The sequence below is a fragment of the Schistocerca piceifrons genome, chromosome 2 (assembly GCF_021461385.2).
Source record: "Schistocerca piceifrons isolate TAMUIC-IGC-003096 chromosome 2, iqSchPice1.1, whole genome shotgun sequence".
NCBI lineage: Eukaryota > Metazoa > Arthropoda > Insecta > Orthoptera > Acrididae > Schistocerca > Schistocerca piceifrons.
The window spans coordinates 803,790,505-803,818,023 of record NC_060139.1 but is presented as its reverse complement, the minus strand read 5'-3'; the positions used below and the strand labels follow the sequence as shown (position 1 = coordinate 803,818,023).

The 27,519-nt window shown below is 42.1% G+C and overlaps 1 protein-coding gene across 1 annotated transcript; it reads right to left on the bottom strand.

The window, feature by feature from the left end:
* Positions 1-9,751: 9,751 nt before the first annotated feature.
* On the bottom strand, positions 9,752-27,353 carry LOC124776818 (protein charybde-like). The gene is made up of 4 exons (XM_047251968.1): positions 27,139-27,353; positions 16,331-16,526; positions 13,573-13,734; positions 9,752-11,021 (listed from the first exon to the last, which is right to left on the bottom strand). Exons 1-4 carry the CDS (start codon positions 27,185-27,187, stop codon positions 10,937-10,939), a joined length of 492 nt encoding a protein of 163 aa, XP_047107924.1. The 5' UTR covers positions 27,188-27,353; the 3' UTR covers positions 9,752-10,936.
* Between the last annotated feature and the right edge of the window lie 166 nt (positions 27,354-27,519).

The following is a 27,519-nucleotide window of genomic DNA, read 5'->3' as shown; positions in this document are numbered from 1 at the left end:
GGAAACCCAGTTCTAAGCAAAGAAGGGAAAGCAGAAAGGTGGAAGGAGTATATAGAGGATCTATACAAGGGCGATGTACTTGAGGACAATATTATGGAAATGGAAGAGGAGGTAGATGAAGATGAAAGGGGAGATATGATACTGCGTGAAGAGTTTGACAGAGCACTGAAAGACCTGAGTCGAAACAAGGCCCCCGGAGTAGACAATATTCCATTGGAACTACTGACGGCCGTGGGAGAGCCAGTCCTGACAAAACTCTACCATCTGGTGAGCAAGATGTATGAAACAGGCGAAATACCCTCAGACTTCAAGAAGAATATAATAATTCCAATCCCAAAGAAAGCAGGTGTTGACAGATGTGAAAATTACCGAACTATCAGCTTAATAAGTCACAGCTGCAAAATACTAACACGAATTCTTTACAGACGAATGGAAAAACTAGTAGAAGCCAACCTCGGGGAAGATCAGTTTGGATTCCGTAGAAACACTGGAACACGTGAGGCAATACTGACCTTACGACTTATCTTAGAAGAAAGATTAAGGAAAGGCAAACCTACGTTTCTAGCATTTGTAGACTTAGAGAAAGCTTTTGACAATGTTGACTGGAATACTCTCTTTCAAATTCTAAAGGTGGCAGGGGTAAAATACAGGGAGCGAAAGGCTATTTACAATTTGTACAGAAACCAGATGGCAGTTATAAGACTCGAGGGACATGAAAGGGAAGCAGTGGTTGGGAAGGGAGTAAGACAGGGTTGTAGCCTCTCCCCGATGTTGTTCAATCTGTATATTGAGCAAGCAGTAAAGGAAACAAAAGAAAAGTTCGGAGTAGGTATTAAAATCCATGGCGAAGAAATAAAAACTTTGAGGTTCGCCGATGACATTGTAATTCTGTCAGAGACAGCAAAGGACTTGGAAGAGCAGTTGAATGGAATGGACAGTGTCTTGAAAGGAGGATATAAGATGAACATCAACAAAAGCAAAACAAGGATAATGGAATGGAGTCGAATTAAGTCGGGTGATGCTGAGGGAATTAGATTAGGAAATGAGACACTTAAAGTAGTAAAGGAGTTTTGCTATTTGGGGAGCAAAATAACTGATGATGGTCGAAGTAGAGAGGATATAAAATGTAGGCTGGCAATGGCAAGGAAAGCGTTTCTGAAGAACAGAAATTTGTTAACATCCAGTATTGATTTAAGTGTCAGGAAGTCATTTCTGAAAGTATTCGTATGGAGTGTAGCCATGTATGGAAGTGAAACATGGACGATAAATAGTTTGGACAAGAAGAGAATAGAAGCTTTCGAAATGTGGTGCTACAGAAGAATGCTGAAGATTAGATGGGTAGATCACATAACTAATGAGGAAGTATTGAATAGGATTGGGGAGAAGAGAAGTTTGTGGCACAACTTGACCAGAAGAAGGGATCGGTTGGTAGGACATGTTCTGAGGCATCAAGGGATCACCAACTTAGTATTGGAGGGCAGCGTGGAGGGTAAAAATCGTAGAGGGAGACCAAGAGATGAATACACTAAGCAGATTCAGAAGGATGTAGGTTGCAGTAGGTACTGGGAGATGAAAAAGCTTGCACAGGATAGAGTAGCATGGAGAGTTGCATCAAACCAGTCTCAGGACTGAAGACCACAACAACAACAACATCAGTTTTTTGAGCCTGTGCTTTTACTATACCAGTGAATTTTTACACCTAAAGCTTAATCTTTATCTGCTGTGCAAGGCATTCGTGGACGGAGCCTGAGAAGAAAACTACAGGTATCTTTCTTTTTAGGCCACATTTTCTCCAATTTGCCTTGTTATGTTCATCGAAATAAAATATTCTCAACGCACAAATGAGAGAAAATGCCTTCCACCATAAACAGGCTACAATTTTCTGATAAAAATTATACAAAAACATAAGACTGTAAATTGTAATGAATATTTCATATTTTGAGCTGATATTATATACTTAAAAATTATTTAATTTTCATTTCTTGGTATCAGGTAGGATCTACCTAAATCAAATTTTATAAAGTTCGTAATTTCTAAAAAAAAAATTATCTGTAAAATTGTTGGAAATTTTATAGTATGATGACAACTTAAAATTTCGAGACTGTCCCTTTTTATTGATGAAAACCCTATCAGTTGCTATTGAGAATTTTACTGAGTCGAGTAGCGGTTTCGGCCTATCAAAACGTAAGTGCCAATATCACAAAAAGTGTACAATTCAGTACATTACAAGTATTGGCACGCTTTAAAATTAAAAGGATTTATGTTCAGACATATTCGCAAAATCCAAATTGCATGTTTTACCAACAAAAGACAAAATATAATTTTTAGATTTAATAAAAGCGTAAAGTGAAACTTCCTGGCAGATTAAAACTGTGTGCCGGACCGAGACTTGAACTCGGGACCTTTGCCTTTCGCGGCCAAGTGCTCCACCAACTGAGCTACCCAAGCACGACTCACGCCCCGTCCTCACAGCTTTACTTCTGCCAGTATCTCGTCTCCTACCTTCCAAACTTTACAGAAGCTCTCCTGCGAACCAGGAGTGAAGCTTAGAGGACGGGGCGTGAGTCGTCCTTGGGTAGCTCAGTTGGTGGAGCACTTGCCCGCGAGAGGCAAAGGTCCCGAGTTCGAGTCTCGGTCCGGCACACAGTTTTAACCTGCCAGGAAGTTTCATATCAGCGCACACTCCGCTGTAGAGTGAAAATTTCATTCTAGAAACATCCCCCAGGCTGTGGTTAAGACATGTCTCCGCAATATCCTTTCTTTCAGGAGTGCTAGTTGTGTAAGGTTCGCAGGAGAGCTTCTGTAAAGTTTGGAATGTAGGAGACGAGGTACTGCCAGAAGTGAAGCTTTGAAGACGGGGCGTGAGTCTTGCTTGCGTAGCTCAGTTGGTGGAGCACTTGCCCGCGAAAGGCAAAGGTCCCGAGTTCAAATCTCGGTCCGGCACACAGTTTTAATCTACCAGGAAGTTTCATATCAGCGCACACTCCGCTGTAGAGTGAAAATTTCATTCTAGAAGCGTAAAGTAGTTGTAGTGAGGGGGCATCCCAGTCGAGTGCAAAGTCCTCTAGTGTGCAAAATTTTAACCTTGGGAAACGTAGAGGGCGTTTTATTGATTTGTACGCATGGTGGCTGCTTACGAAGCATGTTAACAAACGTCTATATGCAGCTATTTTTTAATACTAACTTGCGAAGTAACTTTTAAGGAAGTTATCAACAATAGCACGGCAAGTGTCCAAGAAATTGGTTTTGAAAGTGTGGATCGCTCACTGAGCGTTTCTCCCTTGGATTTTTTTCGGGGGAAGTAGGTGTCTAATTCTTCAGACGTGTCCATAAAGTTTACCTTCTTCATTGTATGAAATATCACGAGGTTATTTTCGGCACTGTGCACCGCATGATTTTCTTGTATTAGATGAACTGCGAAGATGGATTTACTACCTGTACCTTATCGTTTTAACTCCCGTGTGTTGTTGGGTATCTGTTTCTTCCACTCTTCTATTAGTTTACCTCTTCATTCCCCTTTGTCTCCGTCAATCTCCTCTTTGACCATGCCCCCTATGCCCTTCTCTCTGTCCAAATCCTCGATCCGCCACTCTCTGCCCATCTCCTTGTCCATCTGCTCCATCCCCCTCTGCCCATTTCCTCCTCCACTATCAGATTCCTTTTTTCCCTTCCCCTCTCGTCGTCCATCTCTCCCCCTTCTTTCCATCTCCTCCTTCCGCACCTCTCTGCCTGACTGTTTCTCCCCCCTCTGTGTCCATCTCCTCCTCTTCCCTGTCTGTGACCATAAACTGGCAAGATCTCCCCCTCTTTTACTCTTGGGTACTGTCTAAAATACAAATCAAATCAACTGTTTATTAATAAACACACTAAGTACACGTTACACACATTATTTTAGATTTAAATTCAGTCGCTGTATCACTTCGACTACTCACATTCCACTGTTTGTTTTTACTCACTCGCTGCAACACTTCTTCGGTTCCTCCCTTCGTCACTGATAAGAAACTGACTTTCGAACCCACGATGCGTCTGGCTTTATGTAGCCCTACCAACGGGTAGCCCCGCCAGTAGCGAATTCCAGAACACAACAAAAAAGGCTTCAAATGGTATGCAATGTTCCAGAACATTCCACAAAATTCGAGGGCGTTCTGGAATGTTCCACAATGATCTGGGTCGTTCCAGGATGTTCCCGAACATTCTGAGACCTTCCTGAATGTTTCAGGCTATTACCAAACTTTCCAGAACTCCCACGAACATTGTAGGACATTCCGGAATGTTGTGAAATGCTCTGGAATAGCGTCGAATGTTCTGGAATGTTCTCGAGCACACTACAGTGTTTTAGAATGTGCCAGAGATTTCTAATATACAATTACTTTTATAACATACGTTATTTAATCCATAATACAGTTCACATCTCACTGCATATAAACATGAAAGTATTAAATGACTTCGTATATAATTATACTGCAAATAATAATTATCATAAAATATAAGTTACGAAAAAGGAAGGAGCAAACTTACTAGCGCCCCTTACATTCCTTAACTCACGCATGACTCCTGGGTGGTGCTAAATAGTAACGAAGAAGGAAAATGTCTCATCGCAAAAACATGGAGTGCCTTCTTAGGACAATAAATGTAAACAATGTGAATTCAACAATAAACAAAAGTACCTGGATACTTTTGAAATGTGATTGAGGGGAAAAATGCTTAAAGTGAGATGAAGTGATAGAGTGAACAACGTAAAAAAGAAATGCATGGTAGGAAGGAAAGTTAGTGGAAATAATACGAAGGATTAAAACACCTTGACTAAGACATGTACTGAGAGACACATTCCTACTACGCGTAGTTATTAAAGGACAGTAAAAGAAGGGAAAGGAAAAAGAAGTTTGGCATCAGTTGCATAACTGAGGTTTTGGGGTCCCCCTGCAAATAAATGTTTGTAGTCTTGTTTACTAACAAACCTTCAAAGAACATACATCAAAACATAAGACATTTACACACCATAGTTTAGATTAGAAGTGAAATAAACTCATCTATTCCTGTACTTCTTGCAGAAAACACGTCTTCCGTTTTGTGAACAGAGGCTGCCCATGCTAAAGCAAACACGTCTTTCCAATTCTTACGCTCGGCACTCAGAAATTTTCGACGACGCCGTCCAAGTAAAGATGGTGACGTGTTTCATGTTCAGTGCTTAGAAATGCTAAAGCACTTAATCTGGACTCGGACATCGAGTTTCTAAGAACCGTTTCCGTTAGTTTCGATTTGAAAAATGATATTTATGCCGTAGTAGAAGCAACTGCAGAGTCAAGTACAGCTGAAAAGCTGTGCATACATCAGGGAGACTTACTTGCAAGAAAAGTATTTTCGACAAACAAAAATTTTGCAAAATACTTAATTAACAACACATTACCTTTCTTTCCAAATTCTTTCGTCATAAGTGTTTTTTGGCTAAAAAGTTCATGTGAAAGATTTATAGAGTAATCTGATATGTACTTTCCAACCAGCTTTGCTACTCTTTTTATTTGAAATAGCTTCATTTTCTGAAACAAAAATATGAACATGATCTAAGAAAATAAAACAATCGTTAATATTCTGTAGACTGGTAAAGTTTAATTATTGAACTAAAATATCAACAAAAGCAATAAAAACTGTGACTTGAAAAAACTTTAGTTCATCCACAACTTTATGATCTGCAGAAAGCTCACCGAAATTTTTTTTTTCACGTTATTGGTACATTTTGATGTCAACTTTGGATCAATGCTCCGAAGTTCCACTGGTACTTTCCCTTCTTCTGCTACAATTTCAGAATTGTTTCTTAAGGTGACTAAGTCGTTTCTTACAGTTTGAAGAAGCTGAGAGGCATTCCCTTTATCTGCATTAGGGGACTGCGGTAGTTTGGCAGCTAGTTTACTATTTTCCAAAAACTTACTTTGAAACAAGAGACGTGGTCCAAAATCAAAAGTTTCCGTAGTTTCTATCAAATTAGAAGCTTCTTTCTGCTCTGTTGTCTTCTTACTCTTTCAAATGATACTGGATTGGCACCGCAAAATTTGTACGAAATTCAGTTTTACTGATAACAAGAATCAAATCTCGAAGCCCATCTAGTTGGGAATAATTTCTTCAACATAGTTGTAACACGTCTGTCAGACGCTTCATCGAACCACAGAAACGCCAAAAAACATAAATGCGCTGCAGTTTTTCTATTAAAAGGCTTGCAGTTTGTTTATATTCATAATCGGAATTATTCAGTATCAAATTTAAACTATGTTTTGAACAATGTATAAACACAGCATTTGGGGCCTTAGCTTTAATTCTTGACTGCAAACCTGAGTATTTCTCACTAATAAGTCCAGCACCATCGTATCCTTGACCGCTGCAGCTATCCAGTCGTATGTTAATCTTCTCTGCACAAGTTGTTATTTCTTTTTAAAAACTCTCAACTTCATGTACCTTTTGTCACAGAATCCTAGGAACGGTTCCTTGTTTCAAACTGCTTTCTGCCTGCCTTGCTTGAATCTAAATGCAAATTTCTTACAACACTAATTTGGTCCTTACTTAATGCATTGGCGGTTGTGTCTACAGTAAGTAAATAGAATGGCTGCTGTTTAATTTCACCGATGACCCACTCTAAAACACAATCTTTTAACAGGTTTATCATCTCATTTTTGAGTTGTGGATTGAAATACTCTTAGTTTTTTCGTTTGAAAGATGCGCCCTCAGAAGAGGATCGTGTCCGGAGAGGAGGTCTGTTATAACTAAAAAACTATCAATTCTTCCCCTATTTCAGATTCACGACGGCCGCAGAAAGCAATCTGACATGGAACTAATGTCCTTGTAATATCCACGATAGTAGAAATTATAGCTTGCATTTGATCACACACTTCATCGAAAAGTGTGTCAATGGTTTTACGGTGTTACCGCATGCCACTAATAACGCACCCATTTAAATGTGTAGCTCAAGTTTCGTTTACTCTCATTTTCCTGTTTAGACCTCGCTAATTATTAATTTGTCAATCACGCCATGTATTTTCTCGGTCTCTGAATAACCAGCGCGCTACACAATGTACAACATTTGAAGTAGGGGAACAGCATAGCCAAAATCTTTCGGTTTTCTTACCTGTTTTAGTATGTGTATAATAATAATCGCTAATAAACGATCTTTTGCACTTAGTGTCTTTAGGGAAAGGACCTGAGGCATGGACGGCATGCTACCCATAATTTTTAGTTTATGTTCTTCATTCGGTTTACTTTGGAGTAATCCTCAACCAGTACCAAAAGGTGTAGTTTGTCGAGTCAGAATCTTTCACCCTTTCGTTTTTGCTACTGTCCTGACTTCCACTTTCAAGTTTTAGATTGTCAGACTGATTTGCGATATCTCTTCCGTTACTAATTTTAGTACATGTCTGTTCTGGGCTTGTAGGTGACCGTTGGAAGAATTTATCTGTTTTCGTTGATTTCTTAACTTCTTCGACTCGGCAGGCTTTTAATTTTTTCCTTCGAACCCCACTTAAATATCGCATGTTTCTAGACATTGTGGTTTTAACTTAATGCAAACTGTTAAGGCCAGCCCATATGAGAAAAAACGTGTAATACACCCAAGCACATCTTAAATGAAGAGGAAATAAACTGCATTCTGAGGATACCTGATGCACTGTATTGTAATGAGACTCAATTTCTATTAACAGATTACTTGCAGTGTAATGCTGCGTACGTCACAAACATACAAAAAAATTACGGGATTGTTTGTAGAAGAGCCTGTTGGTGTCAACACCAATTGAAGGAAATACACAAAGATGAAGGGAGCGCATTCCAAAGCGCTAGCTGGCGTACTAGGCACTGCTAACGTAGAAAAACTGCGCAACTGGAATCGTGCGCTGGTCTCTGTAGCATTCTTGTTCAGATTAATAACAAACGGTACGAAATGCTTACTGGTCCACTTGTGTTCGTTTCTCCTTAATGAATTTCCGTGAGTCAATTGAATATAAGAATAAATAATTAAGGTCACTTTTGGGCCCTCGAAAGTACGGGAATCCCCTTATTACGGGCTTCCCCCGCACAAAGAGGTCTGCAAACCCGTTATTTGCGCAATTGTCTGGATGACATTACGCCGATGTTTAAAGAAAAACTACAGTACGGGGCAAAGCAGATAGCGTCCATTTGATAGCTTTCTTAGGAAACATCTACTAGAGAGCAAGAAAGTTTCAAACTTTGTTGGTGAATGCTGTGATTGTTCATTTAATAAGGTCAAGGATGATTGCGGACCCCATTGTGTGTTGTTACACGGGCCCTAATGATGTGTTCGCCGACTAAACAGTAGACTTCAACCTTCACTAATGAAAGAAGAGATTAAGAGATTGGTGTCCGAAAACCTTATTATACAGACGCCTTAGAGTATTGAAAACTGGGGACCAAGGCCTATCTACACCACATCCTCTAGATTTTTTTCTGTGGAGTTCCCTTTCCGGCTGGCGAAGGAGCAGTAGTGACGGGCTCTCTCGCTGAGTGCCTTTTCTTCACTTTATTTTCGACGATTCAGTCAGTCGTCAGCTTGCAAATCTATTAGGTCTGAGTGCATGTTTCTGCAAGCGATGTTTCACTAACATATCACTGCACACATTGTCTTGCTATAAATGAAGAAATGCCACGAGTACTTCCCGGTTTTCCTTAGTTCTCCCTCCTGCAGATAGGTTAAAATAAAAAGTATTGTGTGTATTATTCTAGTCAGTCGCTGTCGATGGCATTGTCTGTACTTCCCAGTTTTCCTTAGTTCTCCCTCCTGCAGATAGGTTAAAATAAAAAGTATTGTGTGTATTATTCTAGTCAGTCGCTGTCGATGGCATTGTCTGTAATCGTCAAGCGGCTAGGTACTCTGAGCATGCCGCCCAAGTCCTCGACTTTGATCTCTGCACACGTAGACAAGTGCACTTTTATATACACTAGAGTTTCATATTTTTGGCTAGTACATATTGTATTAGAAGTGAAAACTGTTTCCATCTCTCGATTCTGACAAAGATTTCCCGGAGATATTCCTTGGTTGTAAGACAAAAGCGGAAAATGCCGCGTCAAAGATTGTAAATTGTATCACTGTGAGCATGCCGCCCAAGTCCTCGACTTTGATCTCTGCACACGTAGACAAGTGCACTTATATATACACTAGAGTTTCATATTTTTGGCTAGTACATATTGTATTAGAAGTGAAAACTGTTTCCATCTCTCGATTCTGACAAAGATTTCCCGGAGATATTCCTTGGTTGTAAGACAAAAGCGGAAAATGCCGCGTCAAAGATTGTAAATTGTATCTCCTACGTGCCTCTACCAGTTCGCGAAGTATTTGATTTAAAATATCCTACCCCTGCAGTTTTTCAGAACTGTGGAATACATATTGGTCTTCTCAGAGTTTCAGTTTTACTGTACTGTGTCTTTTTCGGTAGTATGGGGACGAATCTCCTCTGGAAATATGATGAACATCTGCTATTTAATAGATTCTGGGCTCAGGTCAAATAAGCTGGTTCACATACCTCTCACCGATTTATGTTACATCCTTAAGACTCCAGGGACTTGCTTGTGATCAAACGATTACTTTTTTCGTACTATTGAATGCCTGTGAGATATTATAATTAGAGCAGTTCGCTCCCATTCGAAAACGCAAATGTCTAATAACAGCCAACAAAGATAGAATTCAAATAGTGGAAATATGTCTACCAGGGATGTTACTTTTTAACAGAGGGGAAGGTTGAATAACAATAGACAAAAATAGAATCATTTTCTTTTTATTTCTGACATTGCATTACTCTTTGGCACTAAATAACATGAAACAATTAGTGAGAAAATCTTCATCCACAGTACGTAAAACAAAATAAAAGGTGAACTGTCCTTAAAATCGACCGTACAGTGGAAAATGAATATAAATATTTCGTATTACATCAGTCTTTATCCTTACAACACATGAAACGTACAAACACATACCGGTACTCAGACTCCATACACACACTCTCTTTCAAAACATGGATGCGTCTCTTGATACGTCTCACACAACATTATGACATGAGAATAAAAGCAAAATACGAGTAAATAATAATGCTTCAACAGAGGGGAGATTACAATATTTAAAATTTTGGTTTCACTGAGTATAAGCTAGTTACGCACTAAACTGAGTGGCCAAAAGTCACGTCCAAATGCAGCAGCTAGATGCAGCTTATGACCTGAGTGTAGACACGATAACTAAGAAGTCTGTTGCACGCAGGTTAGTGGTGAATATGACAGCACGTCGCGAATTTACCGACTTCGAACGTGGTACGACACCCGGTGCAAGACGCACGCTTCATACTATGTCTGATAGTAATCAAGAGTTCGGCTTTCCGAGGCTTACAATGTCTAGGATAGAACTTCAACATGGAAGAGAAAATGTTGCTATAAGCGTAAAATTCTGCACCGGGCGACAGCAAGCGTTTGACGAACAGACGCCATTGTCGATCTACTGTGCGTCACATGGTCGCCTATTTGAATGTGGGGAGTCAGGAACTCATTCTTACCAGGGCTGTACGGAGAGACTGGTGCAGAGGATGAGCTGCAGCAATCGACGACTGACATCACATCCGTGACTTTTGGCCCTTTGTACACAATTTATTTCATAAATATATTCTTATGTTAATAAGTTTATCGAAAGAAATTTTCAGATTTATTATACCGCGAAGGTAGTAATGTTACCTTCACGGTATTCTCATTTACACTGTGCGACAACAAAGACAGCAACCTATACTGTCACAGGCAAATACACATATCGAAAAGGTGCGCCGATGCAGTGTATCAGGTACGAAAGAAAATCTCTGCGGGCTTGAGAGGCTGCGCACCCAGCCAAGGAACTTCTGTTAGCCGCGTCCGCGACACGGTTCTTGCCGGCCGCTGCCCCCTGGGGGAGGTCCTGGCAGGGCACCGTGACTCACTCGGCGTACGTCCGGAAGAGGCGCTTCTTCTTCAGCGTGAAGTCGTTGCTCAGCAGGAGGGCGCCGTTGCTCGTCAGGTTCCTGCGGACACCACACCACAGACTGTTAGCTACGCTTTCCCTCGCAGTGACTCACTCGCTGGCGGCTTTCATCTTCGCAAGTTTTCCAGACGCTGCACGCAGCCGAGGGACTTAATGACTTCTCCTGGCAATCACTGGCAGCAACAGCAACGCCAGGCAGCGGACGGAGGAGAAATTTTCCACTTTGTCCGGGAAAGCCATTCGTAAGCGACCTCAATTGCGACATGTAGATAGTGCTATGAGACATGTTTAGTTAAAAACTACTCTATAACTACGAGGGTGAGTCAAATTAAAACCTTAAATTTGTAATAACAAATCGAAATTTCGTGCTGTTATCCTGTAAGTTGGTAAGCGTGCTACAAACAGCGTGCAGAATGTGTAAGTAGGCTGTTTAGGTTCTTATACTGGAAACGCCTCCGCCACGTAGCGCTCTGTATGAAAATCACTGGCTGTGCTGTGTGCAGTCTGTGGCTGGTTTGCATTGTTGTTTGCTGTTGTAGTGTTGCGCAGTTGGCTGTCAACAGCGCGTAGCATTGCGCAGTTGGAGGTGAGCCGCCAGCAGTGGTGAATGTGGGGAGAGAGATGGCGGAGTTTTGAGAGCGGATGATCTGGACGTGTGTCCATCAGAGACAGTAAATTTGTTAAGATGGATGTCATGAACTGATATATGTATTATGACTTTTGAACACTATTAAGGTAAATACATTGTTTGTTCTTTATTAAAATCTTTCATTTGCTAACTACACCTATCAGTAGTTAGTCCCTTCAGTAGTTAGAATCTTTTATTTAGCTGGCAGTAGTGGCGCTCGCTGTATTGCAGTAGTTCGAGTAACGAAGATTTTTGTGAGGTAAGTGATTCATGAAAGGTATAGGTTATTGTTAGTCAGGGCCATTCTTCTGTAGTGATTATTAAATGTCAGATTGCGTTGCGCTAAAAATATTGTGTCAGTTTAGTGTTGATCAGAATAGGTAAAGAGCGAAATGTCAGTTCTGCTCAGCTGTTTGAAAATCAAATAATGTAAGAGGTTTATCAGCACAGTAATTCATTAAGTTTTCTAAGGGGACGTTACAAATGGTCTGTAGGTGGCAGCATCGTGCAGATGCACACATACCATCTCAGTATCAGTATAAAGATGGTCGCCCCACTTGTGGCTTGCACCAGGGTAGAACAGCGTTCTGTTAATCGGTTTTTGCGTAGTGAAGGTGTGAAACATATTGAAATTCATCGACGAATGAAGGCTCAGTACGGTGATGCATTTTTGTCACAGCAGCAGGTCTACGAATGGAATAGGAAGTTCGCAAATGGTGTGACTTCAATGGAAGATGCTGCTCGTCCAAGTCAGGCACAACGAGTTGTGACTCCACAGAACATTGCAGCAGTTGAAGCCATAGTGAAGGAAAACCGCCGAGTGCACAGACTCTATCGGCATTACCTTCAACGATGCCAAACTAATCACAGAATGAAGGCTTTCACGGCAGGTATTGTCATCACTTAACACTTCTGGGTTGAGATGCCATGATCCATACATAAGACTCTTTCATAGCACAGCCGACGTCACGTGATTGACAGCGGCGCCCTCTGGATGGCTTATATATACGGTGCTCACTCTTGCTCTCGCTGCAGTTCGCCGATTGTCCTCGGAGGATGCCTTCCGCAGTCGAAGGCAAAACTTCAGGGGAGAGTCTTATGTATGGACCACAGCATCTCAGCCCGGAAGTGTTAAATGATGATGCCAAGCTGTTCTTTTTTTTACGACGCCAACTGGCTTCATTACATTATGACATGTTTCAAACAAATATGCTTCGTCATATTTGGTTTCCGCCTTTTTCTGCAGATCTGAAGATAGTCACCACTGACCGAAATCGTTAGTCAGAAAAAGAAAGATATCACAGACTGGAATAAAGGCAACATATCTGTAAAGCAAACTGCATACGAGGTGCTGCTGCTAGCAATTCCAGAGAAATGTTCCAGCGTTTGGAATCGTTGTCAAGTAGGCATAAAAGCAAAAATTGAATATATTCAGAAGTCTGCTGCTGTAACAGATCACCAAAGCCATACGAAACTGGAAGGCAGATGGAGAACTTAATTGGGAATCTTTGGAAGGAAAGCGACGTTGTTCCCTTAGAGATCAGGAAGACTTTGTGCCGACATCAAATATTTTTCGCGTAGATGTCATGAGATTAGGAAAAGAAAGCTTAAAGAGCGGTTAAAGAGTCCTGTAGCTGTTTCTCACTCCCTCAGTACGTGAATGGAATAGGACAGAAAATTGCTAATGAAGTATAGCCCAATATGCTCTGTACGTTGGGTTCTGGAATACATGTGTACATATATAAAAATAAATAGGGCACGTTAGATTCATGAGTATGAGTTTATGGGCGAATAAGGTTTTGACAACTGGTTTTACCGTAATATACCGGTCCTTTTATGTGTTATCACTTATCGAAAGCCTTATATCGACACCTTGTATCGACACCTTTAATGGTTATGTAATTTTTACATGTGTATAATGGCGTAAAAATCAGTCAAACAAAGAAGAGAGAGATGTACTCACTTGAGGAACTGCGGTAAGGCAGCCTTCCAGGAGGTTTCCTGGCGCAGAGTAAGGAAGAGTTCGAAGGTGGTGAGCGTGTCCGGCGCACATTTCACGGTCGCGAGTCGTATCCTCTCTGCCGGCTGCTTACCCGTCTCCAGGTCCACGTACAGCGTGCAGCCCCTGTGAACAGGCGGAAGACCCACGTTAGCTACTTGTTTCCCAATAGACGCGAAAAATCTTCTAGACCACAGCTGGTCTCGCGTCCTGGCAAGTGAGATGGTAAGCAGACATGCTAATAATCCTCATGCTGGTGGAGATATAAAGGACTTCCGCACAAATTTCTCAACGGTCGACCAGTCAAAGCCAATAAATCTGTTACATTTTCCACACATATAGAATTCCAACCAAAAATATTGCAGTAAACAGAACCAATTACCATATCTTCTAGTCCACTGCAGATACACTTCAACTCTTTGAATCTACAATTTTGTTTATACTGTAAGTTTATAATTCAGTATACCAAAGCCACATTCCTAGCCCTATAACTCGCCATTGAGACATTAAAAAGGTTCCCTCCAGCTTCACCTAATCCATATTTAATCTTCTTGTGCTAGCAGTGCCTGTCCAAAATCAAGTCTTTGGACACACGAGTAACAATTATTGGTCGAACCACTCATGCTCACATTAGGATACTACCTTAACTCGGGATGATCTTCGATGATTAATTGACATTCTGCCTGTGGACATGCATATCGTTTAGTATGTATATTATGACTGAAAAATTTCCTCTAAGTTCATTATTCGATGATATAGCAGTACAGTTTTGACTAGTTTGAAGGACCTCTCCACGCTGGACAGTTATGTTGCAATCTTCATCTCTGCTGCAACCTACATCCATTCGAACATGTTTGCTGTAGTCAAACCTAGATCTTTGACTACAGTTTTTACCTCCCACACTTCTATTAGCAAACTAACAATATGTTGATGCTTCAGGACGTGGCCCATCAACCTGTCCCTTTCTTTGGTCAACATGTGCGTTGAATTTCATTTGTTTTCTACCCGATTCGAATCCATACCTCTTCATTAGTTTTCATATCTAGATGTTAGATTGTGAGTTCAATATTTGCAGTTGATAAAAAAAATGGTTCAAATTGCTCTGAGTACTATGGGACTTACATCTGAGATCATCAGTCGCCTACAACATAGAACTACTTAAACCTAACTAACCTAAGGACATCACACACATCCATGCCCGCGGCAGGATTCGAACCTGCGACCGTAGCGGTCGCGCGGTTGCAGACTGAAGCGCCTAGAACCGCTCGGCCACAATGGCCGGCTGCAGTTGATAATTTGAACCGTAAATGTATCATTTCTCCAAATTTATTACAAGAAATCATAATAAAAAGAGTGTATTCTTGACATAGCTTTACAGCTGCATCCACATCTACACTCCGCAAGCCAACGTGCGGCGCATGGCGGTGGGTATCATGTGCCACTACTAGTCATTTCCTTTCCTGTTCTACTTGCAAAAAGAGTGAAGGGAAAAGGACTGTCTATAAGCCTCCGTAGGAGCCCTAATTTCTCTCACCCTATCTCAGAGGTCCTTAACGAGAAATGTACTTTGGCAGCAATAGAATCGATCTGTAGTTGGACTAAAATTCCAGTGCCTTAAATTTCCGCAATAGTGCTTAACGAAAAGAGCTTCATTTTCCCTCCAAAGATCCCATTTGAGTTCACGAAGCGTTCCCGTAACACCCGCTTTCAGATCGACCCTACTGATAACAAATCTAGCAGTACGCCTTCGACGTTTTCGTTTATTTCGATATGGTGGAGTCCAAAACACTGATGCAGTACTCAAGAATGGGTCGCAATCGCGTTCTATATGCCGTCTCCTTCATAGATGAGCTAGATTTTTTCGAAACTCTCCCCCACAAAACGAAGTCAAGCAGTCATCTTCCCGACTAACAGCCTATTATGCTTATTCCATTTCATACTTCTTCGCAACGCTACGTCTAGATATTTAACTGATATTACTGTGTCAAGTGTGTCAATACTAATCCTGTATTCGAACGTTACATGACTGTTTCCCCCTGCTCATCCGCATTAACTTGCGTTTTATTGTCATAGCATGTGGATTAAAATAAGAAACCGAGTAAATGAAGCACTTTAGCTTTGGAATGGATAATGAAAAACGGTGTTAACAGATCCGCGTCAACAATTAGCTTTGTAACATCGAGAGAACCAAAACAAGCGTTCAAGCACTGAGAACATTTCAGGCAGTTAAGACTGTTCCTGGCAACAAACAGCAGAGATCAGTGCCGGAACAAATGGTTCAAATGGCTCTAAGCACTATGGGATTTAACATCTGAGGTCGTCAGTCCCCTAGAACATAGAACTACTTAAACCTAACTAACCTAAGGACATCACACACACCCATACCCGAGGCAGGATTCGAACCTGCAACCATAGCAGTAGCGCGGTTCCGGACTGAAGCGCCGAGAACCGCTCGGCCACAGCGGCCGGCGCGCCGGAACACTCTCTCATTGTGTAACAGTGGTATAGAGAGCCCGCAAAGGAGCGGCGCCAGGAAGAAGATCCGTCCACCCCTTAAACTAACCACCCCTTATACTAGCCGTGGAAAAGCCTTCACTAATGATGCTGACCGTGCGCCGATGTAGGACAAAGGTGCAAGAAAAAGCAGAAGAAGAAGAAAACAAGACTTCATGACTATCGTACCCGTCATAGACAGGTCCGCAGAGGACGACAGTAGACTTACCTAAGACCGTAGGGCTCTGTGGTGGCCATCTGTAGGACGTGTTCGGCGGCGGTGAGCAGCAGCGCCGGGGGCAGCGCGATGCCGCCCACAGCGCCGCCCCCGCGCGCCGCCCGCAGCTCCGCCTCCAGGCGCCGCGACAACGCGTCCCTCGCCTCCGCGCTCTCCGCCTCATCAGGCCCCACCGCCTGCCCACAACCTGAGCACAAGGCCAAAGTCACGTGTCGTTTCCAGGTCTAATGGTACGACATGAAAATCTGTTGCAATAATTTGTGGATGAACTGAAGGAAAAATGATAACGGAGTTATTTCTGTGCATGACATCGAAGTCCTTAGGACCCATATCAAAGTCTGGGGAGATGAATGTGGTTAAATGGGTGTGTTATAAAACAGTAGAATAGAGGAACAAAAATTTTTCTAAAACGTGTCTTACGAAACACACACTCAAAAACACATAAACAATGACACAATAAAAAGTTCTCAAGTGTCACTTGAGGGTGAAAGAAAAGGGAGAGTAAAAGAATAAGTTATTAAAATACTGTAACAGGTACATGTGGCTGGCTGATCACTAAACAAAGAAGGAGGAAAGGTAGAAACTTCCTAGAACAGTAAAACTGTGTGCCGCAAGGGAATTCGAATGGAAATTTTGCGACACGTTTTATACTACCTTATTATGATATTTCTAGTCAACTCCTATACAGAAATCAACAAACATCCACAAAACCAAGACCATAGTGAAACCCAGCTCGCCCTGTTCGTGAATGAGAGCCAGAAGGCAACCGAATCAGACGTCCATTTTATGGCATATTCTTTCACTTCCGGAATGCTTTCGATACATTTCCGCACTGCCACCTAAGGAGCAAAATATGAGCGTACGGAATATCATACCAGCTTCCCCAATGGATTGCGGGATTCCAGTAAATAGTAGACAGCAGCTTCTGTAGATGAGAAGTCGGCGTATCTGAATGCCATGGAGGGATCTGGATTTAATTCCTAGAGCTACGAAAACTTTTTTCTTGGTGGGAGGACAGAAATAGGTTCCTCTCAACCTCATGATGTAAGTGCTAGAGCTACACCATGGCCTTGAATGCCGTCAATGGCAGAGAGCGTTGTGCTTACCATGCCCCTTCATACCGCGACTGAATGATACGGCTGCCAATCTACATCGCTCTGTCCTCTGGGCCTGATAGCCGACTTAGTTTAATACGTTTAGAAGACATCATGCCATTTTTAACGTAGTAATACAGGAGTACATCAAAAATTTGGAAACACGGCGAGGAAAGCATGCTTTGAAATATAAAAGCAGACCCTAGCCCAGCCTGCAAGGTACGCTGTTGTATTTGGAGAAGAACAGAACCTGTGAAATGTCCTCAATACTCTACAAGGGTCTGATGAGGTCAGAATAGTTTTACGTGTCGTTAGAAGTGCACTGTGTTGGGGGTAATTGAATTCGAACGTGAGCATGTTGTTGGTGCTCGTATGGTGAATGTTTCCGTAACGAAGGCACCGTGTCGAAGATTTATACCACGATAAATCACAACGCGGACGAAAGTCTGTTTTCACTGATCGTGACCGACGAATATTGAAGAGAATTTTGACTAAAGAGGACGACAGCTGCAAAATTCACTGCAGAACTGAATGTCGCGAACCTTGCCAGCAGGAAAACAGTACAAAGGGAGATACAGAAGCAGGGAGTTCGCAGGGAGCTGGAATCACAAAACCATATATCAATGATGAAAATGCCCGTAACAGGAAAATATGGTGCCGAAGCCATAAAATCTAGACCATGAAGCAAAGGAAGAGTGTCATGTGGTCTGGTGAGCCTTGTTTCACGCTGTTTTCAACTTATGGCCGAGATTACGCACGGGGAGAGAAACAAGGCGGGGGCAATCGTATCGTGGTATCCCATCCGCACCTTAGTTACACTGCAAGGCCGCATTACTGCCAAGGATTATGTGACCGATTCTGGCTCATCAGGTTCAGCCTGTGCTAAAATGTTTGTTCCCCAGTGGTGATGCCGTGTTCCAAGACAACACGTCATTCATGCCTGGTTTTGTAAGCACGAGAATGAATCGTCACATCTTCCGTAGTCACCGTAGTCACCCCAGTCACTAGATATCAATGTTATTGAGCCTTTGTAGTCTAGTTTGGAGAGAGGGGTGTGTTATCACTGTTCACCATTATCATCTGTTCCTGAACTTGCCACTATATTTCAGGAACAGTGGTACAGATTACCTTGAAAACCATACAGAGCCAGCATTTATCCATCCGAGAAGACTGGAAGTTGTTTTGAATGTCAACGGTTTTCCTACTCCGCTTTTGAAATGGTAATGTGTTGATTTTGTGGTATTTGTGGTTGTCCATCCTCTGTTTCTTAGATGCAAAAGTAACTTCGGGCGTACACCATGGGAATGTTATAGGACCATTACTATTCACAATATACATACATAAGCTAGTGGTAAGCGTCAGAAGATCCACGAGGCTTTTCGCGAATGATGTTGTTGTAATAGTCGCAACGCTAGAAAACTGTGACGATATGCAGGAAGATCTCCAGCTGATATATGCTTGTTGCAGGAGTTGGTAGTTGACCTTCAGTATAAAAAAATATAACGGAATGCGTTATTATATGATTACGCAATTGACGAAGAGTATGAGCACGGAATGTCCACATAAACTAATCGTAGGAATGGCAGACGCAAAAACTGCGATACCTTGAGGGAATGCTAAGGTACTGTAGTCCACCCACGGATGAGGTACCTTACAAAATTCATATTCGACATAAACTGAATTTTGCTCTGCAGGTTGCGACCCTTACTAAATAGGGTCGATAAAGGAAACAGAGACGATCCAAAGAAGAGAGCCGCGTTTCGTCACAGATTAGTTTAGTAAGTGCAAAAGCGTCAACGATACACGCATCCAACATGTGACAAACAATACAGGAGGGGTGTTGTGCGTCACACTGTGGCTGTTAAAATGTTGAGAGTGAACATTCCTAGAAGAGACAATCAACGTATTGCTTCTTTCTATGTTCCTCTCGTTAAAAGATGATAAAGGTAAACAGCAAAGTGTTTCTATCTCACGTGGAGGCCTACCTAGGATTGTTCTTCCGTCTCGCGACTGGAACAAGAATGGGGGAAAGCGATAGTGCTACACAAAATATCCTCCTACACTCGTAATAAGAGGTAGATGTGGATGTAGCTGTAGAATTCAGTTGACAAGCATGATGCTAGCGAAAGCAAATGGCACGAGTTCGATGGGTGACCCAGCACACAGTTTTAATCTGCCAGAAAGATTCATCACTGTGAAAGAAGAGGAAAGGCACACATTTTCATATCGAGTCGACAGCAGTTGATAAGCCCAAGATAGGAAAAGAAACTGGCCTTGGTCGTGGAGGAACTGTCCGGGAAAAATGTATGAAAACTACGAGTGCATATCAGTAGATTTTGAATATTTGCAACCAGCTTCTCCAGGATGTCGACATCTCTTTTTTTCGTAGATGCAACTCCGCTGTACTGATTTACGGGGATTTTGTATTTCATGCAACCCAATTCGTCACACCCCTAGAAGAACGCATAGTGAAATTAATGAGCTCTCGGATGTAAACGAAATACAGTGACTGTAGACTATTGGCGGGGAAAAAAAGTAAAGAATAGTAAAAATACACTATTTTTCTCCCAAATGACGTCGCTGCATAATTGTCTGGTTTTATAAATGATTCCTTAAGACAAAAATTCAGCAATACCTAGGCTTGGCTCGGCGGTAAAGTCCGAGATTTTGAATAATATGAATTAGAGCTCGATCCCTGACCTGTTTCATGAGTTTTATCTGTCACGTGACATTTCTTTCACCTCAGGCAATGCTGCGCTGCAGCGTGATTCACAGAGCATAGTAAACTGCAGCCACCCCCCCCCCCCCTAAATTGGCTTTGGCTAAGACAGTTTAAATATCTACTATGGAAGACAACGGCATCACTGCAAGTGATGTTCAGACCAGGCGAGTTGATAACAACATCACCTTTAAGGCTGTCGCTGTCACCGTGCGTTCCATGATGTGGTACAGTAGCTCTCCATGGAAACTGACACACATATTTATATTAAAAACTGTATGATGATTCTGTGAACTGTTCCTTCTTATGATGTGAAGATAGTAGTGGTAATAGTTCCCAATTCGTGTTTCAGCTTGTTTAGTCTCTTGCCCAAATTTACTCGCTGATCATAATAAACACACCCACCCACCCACCCACACACAAACACACACACACACACACAAACACGGGAAGGATACATGATTTCTCATGCTGACTCGTACGAAAAAGCTGGGTTCTCTCTAACGCATTCTCTGTGTAGGTGATTGAGATATATCCTCCTCACTTAATTAGGTGCCTTTCACCCTATGACATCTCCATTAACCTTCTATGCCATCACTTTAGGTTTATGGATGTGTTCACACGCACTGTGTTGTTTGTGAGGAGGTCCACGTACTCATTTCACTGGTATCAAGAAGTTAAGCAAAGTTCTATGCTGCTGTAGCTCAACCACATTGAGTCAGGAGCTGAATGCTGTGCTCTCTCTGTATTGTGTCGCGGTACTGAGACGCGATAGCAGACTTAACTAATCAGATACCATCACGAACGCTTTCTGTCATAACCAGAGTAGTGCTGGAGAACTTGCGTGATGCCCAAGACTTTGTAGTAAACACAAACGTGATCTGAAGGAAAGAAAACGAGCGTTGCGCTTTTGGATTGTAGCAATGCTGGTCACATTCGTATCTGACACATATCGATTGCTTAGATATGTATGTATTGAGAATCAAGACTCGTGTGGTTGTGCTGAGTTTCAAATTTTGATCCAGCCTCGTTTAGAAAGCAAACAAGGTCTGAATTTATCTCTTCAAACTACGAATCATTGGAGCCCTAGTTCGACTGGACAAGGACGCGCAATCAGCTGTGGCCGTGATGGATCCATGCAAATATTAGACTGTAGTTATCTATGAACATGTGTAGGCGGTTATTGCTCCCCCTCCTCGCTCGTAGTTTCTGTTAGCTATTCCTCGACTCTGGTGAAATCTCGGACCAGGCAGTTTTTCAGCCCGTTCTACGAAGTCGACGATGAAATATGGATGAAATTAAAAAAACCTTAATGGTGCATTTTTGCAGATATTGCAGTCATTTACATTGAAGAAATATCTGGGAAAACTTTCACAAATATTCAGTCGGATTTTCAAGTGATAATGCAAACATTGACAAGTTTCTTTAAAGGTACAGAAATATAAAATTTTGTACTTGACAAAAGACAGAAAAGTGATATCCTATGACTACAACAGCAATCAGTCACAGCTAAAATCAGCTAGTCATGCAAATACCTGAGTGTAACAAAATGAATGGACCTGAAATGGAGTTCCACACAGGCAAAATTTTAGGTAAAGAAAGGTATGTTTCGGTTTTTTTTTTTTTTGTACAAAAAAATTATTGTTCGGCACAACCATACTAGGCCGAAAATGAAAATCCAATGTGGTTTCCTCGGCGTGTTCTGCAGAGGTGAGAACGATCCACGATATCTGTTTTAAGACCTGAGGATGATAATTGATGACCGAAACAGGTAATTTCATTTGGATAGTTTGTCTCATTAGTAGGTACCGAGCGAGACGACGCAGTGGTTAGCACACTAGACTGGCATTCGGGAGGACAACGGTTCAAATCCGCTTGCGGCCATCCAGATTTAGGTTTCCGTAATTTTCCGACATCGCTCCAGGCAAATGTCGGGAAAAGGCACGGCCGATTTCCTTTCCAGATTTTTGAAACATTTCGAGCTTGTGCTCCGTCTCTAAAGACTTCGAGGAAGCCGGCACGTAAAGCCCTAATCTCCACTCATTCCTTTCACTGGCAGGTTATTGGGAAAATGCTGTCAGTCAATGAGACTGCATACGGAACACTCCAGCGAATCATCCTAGAATATTACTCAGCTGGGTGGAAGCGATAACGAATAGGATTAACAGGGATTATTGAATATATTGAAAGAAGGGATTTGATTTCTTTTGGGAGAGCGTCATGGAAGTGTTGACAAACCTGATCTAGCAGACGATTGAAGATATACGCCAGTTATCTCGCGAAAACCTACTTACAATGTGTGAAGAACCAGTATTAAGTGAAACATCCACAAATCAACCCTCTACGTGTCGCTCGCCTTCTTAGAGACAGCGCACACAGATTACGGAGCCCACGGAGGCATTTAAGCAGTGACTCTTCCCTCACTTCACACATGTTTGGAACGGGAAGAATCATAATATTTTGTAAATATTAATCCCACACGTCTTAGAATGGTTCGTGGAGCATATATATGGATGTAGAAAGAAGATGTTCTGCAGATACTGTGATGTAGTCAAGCTAAATGCACATTAGGAACCTGTTGATACCGGTGGATATCGAACATTTCATTTGTGAAACAGTAGCCTCATATCAAACAATTTATTTGTGCCATGCTTTATGCATTGTTGCTTACATTAGACGTGAAGAGAAACATAACTATATTAATTATATAAAATTATTTGCAGTATTCCACTAAATTTTGTTAGTTTTATGTGAAGTATATATAAAAAAGTCCATATAAATACGTTAGTTGCCAGAAATGTGAATGATTAAATTCCTTGGCTACATATGTACGAGGCATGTTTTTTTAAGTAAGGTCCGTTTTGTTGTAGACACTAGTTCGCGCGCATGCCACAACGAGGTCGTGCATAGTGTACCGGCATGAATCGGGAACAATTGTGCTCAGTTTCAACTCTGTAGCTAACATGTGCGGTTGTGTTCTGTGCTTTCAAAACGTTTAAGACTATCAACTCGCCCGCCGCGTGTGAGGTTTGCTCAGTGATACGGTTTTTGTCCGCAAGGAACCTGTCTGCTGCAGAAGTTCATCGACAGATTTGCGAAGTGTACGGTGATACTGTCATGAGTGAAAGCCAAGTGCGTAACTGGGTACGAGAATTCAAAGACGGCCGTGATAACGTCCATGATGAGGACCGCTCCTGTCACCCTGCTTTGATTACAGACGATTTGGTGGCTTCAGTTGAAGCGAGGATTCGTGAGAACAGGTGCTTCACAAAAACAGGTGTCTCAAATGAATTTCCTGACGTGTCGATATCAGTTCTTTACAACATTGTTTCTGGACACCTAAAGTTTAGGAAACTGTGCTCCTGTTGGGTCCCAAAACTCCTACATCTACATCTACATCTACATCTACATTTATACTCCGCAAGCCACCCGACGGTGTGTGGCGGAGGGCACTTTACGTGCCACTGTCATTACCTCCCTTTTCTGTTACAGTCGCGCATGGTTCGCGGGAAGAACGACTGTCTGAAAGCCTCCGTGCGCGCTCGAATCTCTCTAATTTTACATTCGTGACCTCCTCGAGAGGTATAAGTAGGTGGAAGCAATATATTCGATACCTCATCCAGAAACGCACCCTCTCGAAACCTGGCGAGCAAGCTACACCGCGATGCACAGCGCCTCTCTTGCAGAGTCTGCCACTTGAGTTTGCTAAACTTCTCCGTAACGCTATCACGGTTACCAAATAACCCTGTGACGAAACGCGCCGCTCTTCTTTGGATCTTCTCTATCTCCTCCGTCAACCCGATCTGGTACGGATCCCACACTGATGAGCAACACTCAAGTATAGGTCGAACGAGTGTTTTGTAAGCCACCTCCCTTGTTGACGGACTCTAAGGACTCTCCCAATGAATCTCAACCTGGCACCCGCCTTACCAACAATTAATTTTATATGATTATTCCACTTCAAATCGTTCCGCACGCATACTCCCAGATATTTTACAGAAGTAACTGCTACCAGTGTTTGTTCCGCTATCATGTAATCATACAATAAAGGATCCTTCTTTCTATGTATTCGCAATACATTACATTTGTCTATGTTAAGGGTCGGTTGCCACTCCTTGCACCAAGTGCCTATCCGCTGCAGATCTTCCTGCATTTCGCTACAATTTTCTAATGCTGCAACTTCTCTGTATACTACAGCATCATCCGCGAAAAGCCGCATGGAACTTCCGACACTATCTACTAGGCCATTTATATATATTGTGAAAAGCAATGGTCCCATAACACTCCCCTGTGGCACTCCAGAGGTTACTTTAACGTCTGTAGACGTCTCTCCATTGATAACAACATGCTGTGTTCTGTTTGTTAAAAATTCTTCAATCCAGCCACACAGCTGGTCTGATATTCCGTAGGCTCTTACAGAGGCTCCTAACAGAGGATCACAAAAACCAATGATTTGAGTGTGCGATGAAGTTCTTGACTCGTTATCATAAAGAAGGTGACAGCTTCTAGAGTCAGATCGTAACTGGAGACGAAACATGGGTTTCGCATATCTCGGCCAAATCGAAGCAACAGAGCATGGAATGGAGACACACACACAGTTGCCTGTAAACAGACTCTGTTCCAGCGCAAAATCATGGCGTCGGTGTTTTGGGATGGGCAAGGTGTTTTGTTGGTCGACTTCATGCAACGAGAACCCTCTATCAATGCAGAAGCATACTGCCAAAACCTGAGAAAGTTACGCAGAGCGATTCAAAACAAAAGACGCAGCATGCTGACAAAGAGAACTGTCCTTCTCCATGACAATGCAAGACCTCACACTGCAGATCAGACCCGCGATTTATTGGACCGTGGTAGAGGATACTTCTTGTACCACTAACTGAACCCCCCCCCTCCCCCCCGCCCTACTCTGTTCCACCCGCGAAAGGTGCGGGGGAAGAATGATTATCGGTAAGCTCTAATTCCTTGAATTTACTCGTCGCGGTCATTACGTGACATGTATGAGGGAAGAAGTTATATGTTGTCCTAATCTTTAATCTTCCAGCAAAGTGGCCCCTCGACATTTCAGTAGTAAACCTCTCCTTGATGCAAACCCCCCCCCCCCCCTTGGAATGTCTGCCAATGGAGTTTTTTGAGGATGTCGGTAATGCTCTCTAACCAACTGAACGATCCCGCGACGAAACGCGCCGCTCGTTGGATCTTCTCTATCTCTCCTATTAGTCCTACTTGGTAAGGATCCCATTTGATCAATAATGCTGAAGTATCGGTCAGACAAGCGGCCTAGGAGCCACTACCTTCGTGGATGAGTTGCATTAAGATTCTTCCTATGAATCTCAGCCTGGTATTTGCTTTTTCTACTATCTGTTTTATGTAAAAATTCCATTTAAGGTCGCTCCGGATAGTCACTCCTAGATATTTTACGCTAGATACGGTTTCCAGCAGTTTTTCATCAATAATGTAGTTATACAGTAGTGACTTTCTTTCCATGTGTATGCACAGTACGTTCAGGGTAAAGTGCCAGGGCTTGTACCATTCATCAACCCTCTGCAGGTCATTCTGCAAATCGATACTATCTTCTGGTGTTGCTACTTTTGTTATAAACAATCGCGTCATCTGCGAACAGTCTTAAAGACCATCCTACGCTTTGTACTATGATAGAAATTTCATTGTGAAACATCTATTTGGGTGCGCAATAACGCAGAAGCTAAACTGGATGAACTTAAATTATTTCACAGTTAAAATCGCAACCGAACTATGAAAATCCTGGGAAGTTTCAGATTTTTCCATACAGGAAAAACGTGAGACAAGACAAATACTCCGAAGAAGAAGCCAACACAAAACCAGCTAAGTACCAGAATTAAAAATTTATTAATATGGAAATACCTACTTGTAAAATTATGACAATTAAGTGATATCAGTGCTTTGATGTGTCGGTAGAGGTTTGACGTTATTGGAAGTGGCATGTTACAACACACCGCTCAGCCCAAACCGCTAAGGATAGAAACTTGAAATTTGGAGTGTTTGTTGGTCTTATACTGTAAGTGTCGCTTAAGAAGACATTGTTCAAAATTCCACTCGTAAGGGGGCGAAACAGAGAATGAAAGGCTTTTATTGAAAATATGTCACTATTAAGGCAATTTTGAAGCTAGAACTACGAAAACTCCTGTTTGATTTCTCTATCAAAAATTTAAAAAATCGTGTCTAACATTTTTCGAAGTCAACCACTAACGGAGTGAAATAGAGAATGAAAGTTTTTTTAAAAATAAGTCATTGTTAAAGAACTACTAAGGTATTTTTAAAGCTACATCTATGAAAATTGTTATTTGACTTTCCACCTTTTCGCTTGGAAATTAAAAATTATGTATTTCAGTCCTTTCGGAAATTCAGACGCCTAAGGGACTGGAATAGGGGCGCGCGCGGGGGCGGTGGGGGGTGAATTTTATGAAATTATTTCATTAATTATGAAAACATTTTCAAAGCTAAACCTGTGAAAATTTATATTTGGCTTCTCTGTTAGAAAAAAATACTTCTTTTACTATTTTTGGAAATTCAATCCCTAATGGTGTGAAACAGGGGATGAAAATTTTCAAGAAAATATTTCGTTATATTAAAAAAAATTTGGAGTTAAATGTATAAAAATTGGTATTTCATTTGTACATTAGATATGAGGAAATGCGTGTTAGGGGATGAAAGTTCGTATGGAAATGTCATCAGAAGAACGCAAAAGGCACGATTAACAAAAGCCTTGGACTCCAGGTACCAGAATCGCCTTTTGAACAGCAGTATATTCGGAAAAGACCTTCTAATTAGAGTGAAAAGTGTAGAGGGTGTTGCAATTTGCGAAGAATATAAAAATTCGAAATAAAGAAAATTCGAATAAAGACAATAAAAAAAAATCTGTGCAGACCATACAATCTACGCGAGCGAAGCAGCGGACGATAAAAGCTAGTGTGCGATAAAAGGAAAGAGCGCTAGAAAGTAAGGCTTACCTCCAAGACTGGAGAAATCCACGTAAACGGGACACGGTAAGACTTCCATGACGTGCAGCACACACTGCCAGCTCCAGCAGCCACTCGGTCCGCGCCAGCTGTAGCCAAGCGTCCAGCCGCCAGGCGGTCTGACAGCATCCGCCGCCTCGCCGGCTATATCAAGCTCGGCGCCTCTTCCCGCCACCGCCAGGCGCCGCTCGGTTCAACTCGGACGCTTTCGTTCGCACGCCGCTAATAGTGAGCCGACGACGTGCCGCGCCCAACGTTAACGTCCGACGCGTTATCTGCTTACGTCGGCGTCAGGGGTCCTTGCCAAATGAGCAGTTCATGACATCCGGTGTTATTTAATTTATCGTTCGAAACAAGCTACACTATTTTTTT